This window comes from Oncorhynchus nerka, linkage group LG18 (genome assembly GCF_034236695.1).
Source record: "Oncorhynchus nerka isolate Pitt River linkage group LG18, Oner_Uvic_2.0, whole genome shotgun sequence".
NCBI classification, from domain to species: Eukaryota; Metazoa; Chordata; class Actinopteri; order Salmoniformes; family Salmonidae; genus Oncorhynchus; species Oncorhynchus nerka.
This window is the reverse complement of record NC_088413.1, coordinates 43,614,039-43,621,459: the sequence shown is the minus strand read 5'-3', so window position 1 is coordinate 43,621,459 and position 7,421 is coordinate 43,614,039. Positions and strand designations below refer to the sequence as shown.

General features: G+C 44.6%; 1 protein-coding gene across 1 annotated transcript; it reads right to left on the bottom strand.

The window, feature by feature from the left end:
- Positions 1-471: 471 nt before the first annotated feature.
- alkbh1 (alkB homolog 1, histone H2A dioxygenase) lies at positions 472-5,989 on the bottom strand. The gene is given in 8 exon segments (XM_065003345.1): positions 472-617; positions 620-706; positions 709-865; positions 987-1,068; positions 1,301-1,428; positions 1,430-1,487; positions 1,489-1,505; positions 5,810-5,989. Coding segments are annotated over 8 exon segments (855 nt in total).
- Between the last annotated feature and the right edge of the window lie 1,432 nt (positions 5,990-7,421).

The following is a 7,421-nucleotide window of genomic DNA, read 5'->3' as shown; positions in this document are numbered from 1 at the left end:
ATCTCTTGACACACCATTATAAATGTCCTTGTAACGGCCTTTGGTGGTGGAAGAAGGGGAGGACCAAAGCACAGCGTGGTATGTGTTCATGATGTAAATATTTAATGAATCAAACTGAACACTGAAATACAAAACAACAAAGTGAAAGACCGAAACGACAACGAAACAGTCCTGTCTGGTGAAGACACACAACAGAAAATAATCACCCACAACTCAAGGGTGAAAACAGGCTAAGTATGGTTCTCAATCAGGGACAATGATTGACAGCTGCCTCTGATTGAGAACCATACCAGGCCAAACACATAAATCCCAAATCATAGAAAAAAGAACATAGACTGCCCACCCCAACTCACGCCCTGACCATACTAAAACAAAGACAAAACAAAGAAACTAAGGTCAGAACGTGACAGTCTTCTATTACTCTTCCTTGACCTTAACCTGTAAACATTTACCAGTCCACGTGTAACCTCTTTAGTTGTGTAAGGAATCCAAAGTGTCACTGGAGTCACTCCTCCTTCTCTTCAATCCCACATTTTCTCCATCTGGGTTATCATGGTAACCAGCTGTGTGTCCCGTCATCGTGTCTGTCCGTTTGTCTGTCGTGTACGTCGGAAAAGGCCGGGCTCGAGCACCATTCTTATGGTCATATTCACCCTGGAGGTCTGGAAGTACCTGTAGCACACCGCCCAGTCCTCCTCTGACACCGCTGGACCAGGATGGCCTTTCCCTTGGTATGGTCCTGGGTGAGCCCGTGGTCTGAACCTGGGCCTAGACACTCTTCCTCCAGAAAGGGGTGTGAGGCATCTCCCTTGGCAGGGACAACGCAAGGCACAGCGTGTTAGTAATTTTTAACAAATGAATTAAGCTAACCTTTTTCCTAACCTTAACCGATCTCCCAACCTGCTGCGTAAAATCTGATGTTAATTTGACAAAAGCTGGATACCTTCTAGCTATGACAGTGCTGGTGGAGGAGGCTGGGTCCTGACATTACCATTGTGCATGTACATGGCTGTGGGTGGGTATTCACTCCAGGTTCCACCGAGCAGGAAGATGGTGGATTGTCCGAAACTGCCATCGATCAAAGAAAAGGGGAGGAAGACAGATGAGGATGACAGCAATGACAAGATACAAAAAGCAATGGTCAACAGCTGCTTTCACATGCAAACTAATACATTCAGAGAGGTCACAGAAAAGACAAAGAGCGTCAGATTGTAATTCCAGTTGAATTGACCAGACAATATTCAATGTAACTGCTAAAATCAACACTGAAAGCTGTGGTTGGTGGGTTGGTACAACAAACCCCTCCCCCTCTCAACTGAATGACAGGTGTAGTCGAGTGTGGTCCAGCTCCGACTCGTCCACGTGGATCCTGAGCGACCAATCCGGAAGGTAGTAGTTGAGGATTCCGTTCTCTGTGTTGAACCCGGGGGAATCGGAAGGCTGCGGCTACACGGCGGGAAACAGAGTAGAGATCTGATGTAAACGGAGTGATCCGCTGAATATGTCTGCAAATGAAGGTTGAGGAAAAATCCTCAAACAATGTATTCATTCATTTCCATTTCCAGGACCATGCATAACGTCTATGTTGCCCAAGCATTTCAAAGATCTCTATAATACAATTGTTCTCTTTTGTTCAGGTCTTTAGAGGGACTGGGAGATCAAGACTAAGTTAGTTACTGTAAGCCCAGGTCTAAAATCCTATTTTATCTTACTGTGGTCAGTCAGACAAACAGTCGCTCAGAATATTTCCATCAATAACAAACAAATACGTTTTGTGCTCTGTATCTCTTCCTGGTTAGTATGGCCCCTGTGTCTGTATCCTGTAAAGTGTAATCACAGGACAATTACTCATTGCTGCTGTCCTCAAAACACCCAAATGAACCACTAGCTATCGCCTCAGCTAGCGACCGAGTCAGCTACCACACCTCCAGCCAGAACCAGACAGGTAGAGACAGAGGAGGGAGGGAGGGAAGGAGTGATAAGGGAGGGAGGAAGGACGGGATGGAAAGGTGAAGAGGGTAGAATACAGACCCCTGCTTAAAATGCAGCGATTGTTGTCAGACATTTGGCAGCATCAGTGCCAGGTTGGGAGCTAATGAATCCGGTGTGCAATTCCTGGCTGATTTAATGGGACAGAGGACTAAACACGTTGGATGTCATTAGCATATAAACGAGACAGGCAGGCGCACAATCACAGATGAACTGTCTTGAAAGGAGCAAACAACACTAATAAGATCCAAACGCCCCAGTGGTGGCTGTAGTCACGGTGACTGCACACACACACCGAACGAACTGACACAAAACATCCAAATCTCTCTTTAATATTTCACAACGAGAACAATACTAAGTACGTACAGTATTCAGGTTATGTTTAAAGTGTTGACTGATAATCTATTCTACAATAATGTGGTGGATGGATGGATGATGGATGATTTAATACACTGATTCAGTTGAGGATCTTTAGCATACGTAACTGGTGCACTTATGAACGAATCATGCACAGAGTGCTGTGGTATCAATGGGATGTCATTGTCAGATACTGTATGTAACAAGGTCTCGTATAAACATTTATTTTGACATCTACTCTCAGTACAAGGCCTTGGTCTCACTTTTCTGTGTTTTCAGACCTGTACAGACGAAGAGAAGGAAACAAAGAGAGGAGGCCACCTAAGACCAGAGTTGGGACATTGAGGTTTTTGCATTTTTTTATGCATTTACATGACACTACAATATTCTATGGCAGCCATGTTAGCTCTCCATTAACATTACATGGGGAATATTTAAATAATGGTATGTAACTGAATGTATAGAATTAGAACAATATTCAAAATGGTTCAAATTTACCCAAATCTCTAAATTCAGTGTTCACACCCCTTGACATTTTCAACATTTTTTTGTGTTGCAGCCTGAACTTAAAATTGAGGAAATAATTTTGTCACTGGCCTACACACAATACCCCATAATGTCAAAGTGGAATTGTGTTTGTTTTTTTCTTTACAAATGAATTACAAATAAAAATCTGAAATCTTGGTAAGCAACTCTGAAAGGTGAATTAATCTCCCAGTGCTTGGTGGAATCAGACTGAACCAGGTTTTCCTCTAGGATTTTGCCTAGATCCATTCCGTTTCTTTTTTATCCTGAAAAACTCCCCAGGCCTTAACAATTACAAGCATACCCATAACATGATGAAGTCACTACTATGCTTGAAAATATGGAGAGTGGTACTCAGTAATGTGTTGTATTAGATTTACCCCAAGCATGCTTTGCCATATTACTTGCAGTATAACTTTAGTGCCTAGTTGCAAAGAGGATGCATGTTTTAGAATATTTTTATTCTGTACAGGCTTCCTTCTTTTCACTCTGTCAATTAAATTAGTATTGTGGAACAACTACACTGATCAAAAATATAAATGCAACATGTAAAGTGTTGGCCCCATAATCTGAAATAAAACATCCCTGAAATTTTCCATATGCAGAAAAAGCTTGTTTCTGTCAAATTTTGTGAACAAACTTGTTTACATCCCTGTTAGGGATTATTTATTCTTTGCCAGGATAATCCATACACCTGACAGGCATGGTATATCAAGAAGCTGATTAAATAGCATGATTATTACAGAGGTGCACCTTATGCTGGGAACAATAAAAGGGCACGCTAAAATGTGAAGTTTTGTCACATAACACAATGCCACAGATGTATCAAGTTTTGAGGGAGCGTGAAATTGGCATGCTGACTGCAGGAATGTCCACGAGAGCTGTTGCCAGAGAATTGAATGTTCATTTCACTACCATAAGCTGCCTCCAACGTCATTTTGGAGAATTTGGCAGTACATCCAACCGGCCTCACAACCTCATATGGCGTTGTGTGGGCGAGCGGGTTGCTGATGTCAACATTTTGAACAGAGTGCCCCATGGTGGCGGCGGAGTTATGGTATGGGCAGGCATAAGCTACAGACAATGAACACAATTGCATTTTATTAACTAAAATTTGAATGCACAGAGACACCGTGGCGAGATCCTGAGTCCCATTGTTGTGCCATTCATCCACCGCCATCACCTCATGTTTTAGCATGATAATGCACGGCCCCATGTCGCAAAGATCTGTACACAGTTCCTGGAAGCTGCAAATGACCCAATTCTTCCATGGCCTGCATACTTACCAGACATGTCACCCATTGAGCATGTTTGGGATGCTATGGATCGACATGTACGACAGCGTGTTCCAGTTCCCACCCCTATCCAGCTACTTTCCACAGCCATTGAACAGGAGTGGGACAAAGGCCACAATCAACTGGTAAGAAGAGGGGCGGGGGGGTATGCCTTATGGTTAACGAGACCTGGTGTGATCATAACAACATACAGGAACTCAAGTCCTTCTGTTCACCTGACTTAGACCGCATTATCTACCAAGAGAATTCTCTTCAATTATAATCACAGCCGCATATATTCCCCCCCAAGCAGACACATCGATGGCCCTGAACAAACTTTATTTGACTCTATGTAAACTGGAAACCACATGTCCTGAGGCTGCATTCATTATAGCTGGGGATTTTAACAAGGCTAATCTGAAAACAGGACTCCCTAAATTCTATCAGCATATCGATTGTGCTACCAGGGCTGGTAAAACCCTGGATCATTGTTATTCTAACTTCCACGACGCATATAAGGCCCTCCCCCGCCCTCCTTTTGGAAAAGCTGACCACGACTCCATTTTGTTGTTCCCAGCATATAGACAGAAAATTAAACAGGAAGGTACCGCGCTCAGGTCTGTTCAACGCTGGTTCAACAAATCTGATTCCACGCTTCAAGATTGCTTCGATCACGTGGATTTGGGATATGTTCTGCATTGCGTCAAACAACAACATTGACGAATACGCTGATTCGGTGAGCGAGTTTATTAGCAAGTGCGTCGGCGATGTCGTACCCACAGTGACTATTAAAACATTCCCAAATCAGAAACCAAGGATTGATGGCAGCATTCGCGCGACACTGATAGCGCGAACCACTGCTTTTAACCAGGGCAAGGTGACCGGAAACATGACCGAATACAAACAGTGTAGCTATTCCCTCCGCAAGGCAATCAAACAAGCTAAGTGTCAGTATAAAGACAAAGTAGAGTCACAATTCAACGGCTCAGACACAAGAGGTATGTGACAGGGTCTACAGTCAATCACGGATTACAAAAAGAAAACCAGCCCCGTCTTGGACCACGATGTCTTGCTCCCAGACAGACTAAACAACTTCTTTGCTCGCTTTGAGAACAATACAGTGCCACTGACACGGCCCGCTACCAAAACCTGTGGACTCTCCTTCACTGCAGCCGACATAAGTAAAACATTTAAACGTGTTAACCCTCGCAAGGCTGCAGGCCCAGACGGCATGCCCAGCCGTGTCCTCAGAGCATGCGCAGACCAGCTGGCTGGTGTGTTTACGGGCATATTCAATCAATCCTTATCTGTGTCTGCTGTTCTCACATGCTTCAAGAGGGCCACCATTGTTCCTGTTCCCAAGAAAGCTAAGGTAACTGAGCTAAACGACTACCGCCCCGTAGCACTCACTTCCGTCATCATGAAGTGCGTTGAGAGACTAGTCAAGGACCATATCACCTCCACCCGACCTGACACACTAGACCCTCTCCAATTTGCTTACCGCCCCAATAGGTCCACAGAAGACGCAATCGCAACCACACTGCACACTGCCCTAACCCATATGGACAAGAGGAATACCTACGTGAGAATGCTGTTCATCGACAACAGCTCAGCATTTAGCACCACAGTGCCCTCCAAACTCGTCATCAAGGTCTCGACCCCACCCTGTGCAACTGGCTCCTGGACTTCCTGACGGGCAGCCCCCAGGTGGTGAGGGTAGGTAACAACATCTCCACCCCGCTGATCTTCAACACTGGGGCCCCACAAATGTGCGTTTTCAGCGCTCTCCTGTACTCCCTGTTCACCCACGACTGCGTGGCCATGCACGCCTCCAACTCAATCATCAAGTTTGCAGACGACACTACAGTGGTAGACTTGATTACCAACAACGACGAGACGGCCTACAGGGAGGAGGTGAGGGCCCTCGGAGTGCGGTGTCAGGAAAATAACCTCACACTCAACGTCAACAAAACAAAGGAGATAATCGGGGACTTCAGGAAACAGCAGAGTGAGCACCCCCTATCCACATCGACAGGACAGAAGTGGAGAGGGTAGTAAGTTTTATGTTCCTCGGCGTACACATCACTGACAAACTGAATTGGTCCACCCACACAGACAGCGTGGTGAAGAAGATACAGCAGCGCCTCTTCCACCCCAGGAGGCTGAAGAAATTTGGCTTGTCACCAAAAGCACTCAGTAGTGAGGTCTGCCGTCCAGGACACCTACACCACCCGATGTCACAGAAAGGCCATAAAGATCATCAATGACAACAACCACCCGAGCCACTGCCTGTTCACCCAACTATCATCCAGAAGGCGAGGTCAGTACAGGTGCATTAAAGCAGGGACCGAGATACTGAAAAACAGCTTCTATCGCAATGCCAATCAGACTGTTAAACAGCCACCACTGACATTGAGTGGCTGCTGCCAACATACTGACTCAACTCCAGCCACTTTAATAATGTGAAAATTGATGTAAAAATTGATTGCTTCAACTGAGTCTAGGGTCTGCATACTTGCGGAAATGTGATATAATTTTTTTATTTTTTTTATTTTAATTTGCAAAAATAAATCAATTTTAGAATAAGGCTGTAACATAACAAAATGTGGAAAAAGGTCAAGGGGTCTGAATACTTTCCGAATGCATTGTATGTACGTATGTACTATGTATGTATGTAAACTCAGCAAAAAAAGAAATAAAAAAAAAGTCCTTATCAGGACCCTATCTTTCAAATATAATTCATAAAAATCCAAATAACTTCACAGATCTTCATTGTAAAGGGTTTAAACACTGTTTCCCATGTTTGTTCAATGAACCATAAACAATTAATGAACATGCACCAGTGGAAGGGTCGGTAGGCAATTAAGGTTACAGTTATGAAAACAGGACACTAAAGAGGCCTTTCTACTGACTCTGAAAAACACCAAAAGAAAGATGTCCCTGCTCATCTGTGTGAACATGCCTTAGGCATAATGCAAGGAGGCATGAGGACTGCAGATGTGGTCAGGGCAATAAATTGCAATGTCCGTACTGTGAGACGGATAAGACAGCGCTACAGGGAGACAGGATGGACAGCTGATCATCATCGCAGTGGCAGGCCATGTGTAACAACACCTGCACAGGATCGGTACATCCGAACATCACACCTGTTCAGGTACAGGATGGCAACAAAAACTGCCCGAGTTACGCTAGGAACGCACAATCCCTCCATCAGTGCTCAGACTGTCCTCAATAGGCTGAGAGAGGCTGGCTTGTAGGCCTGTTGTTTGGCAGGTC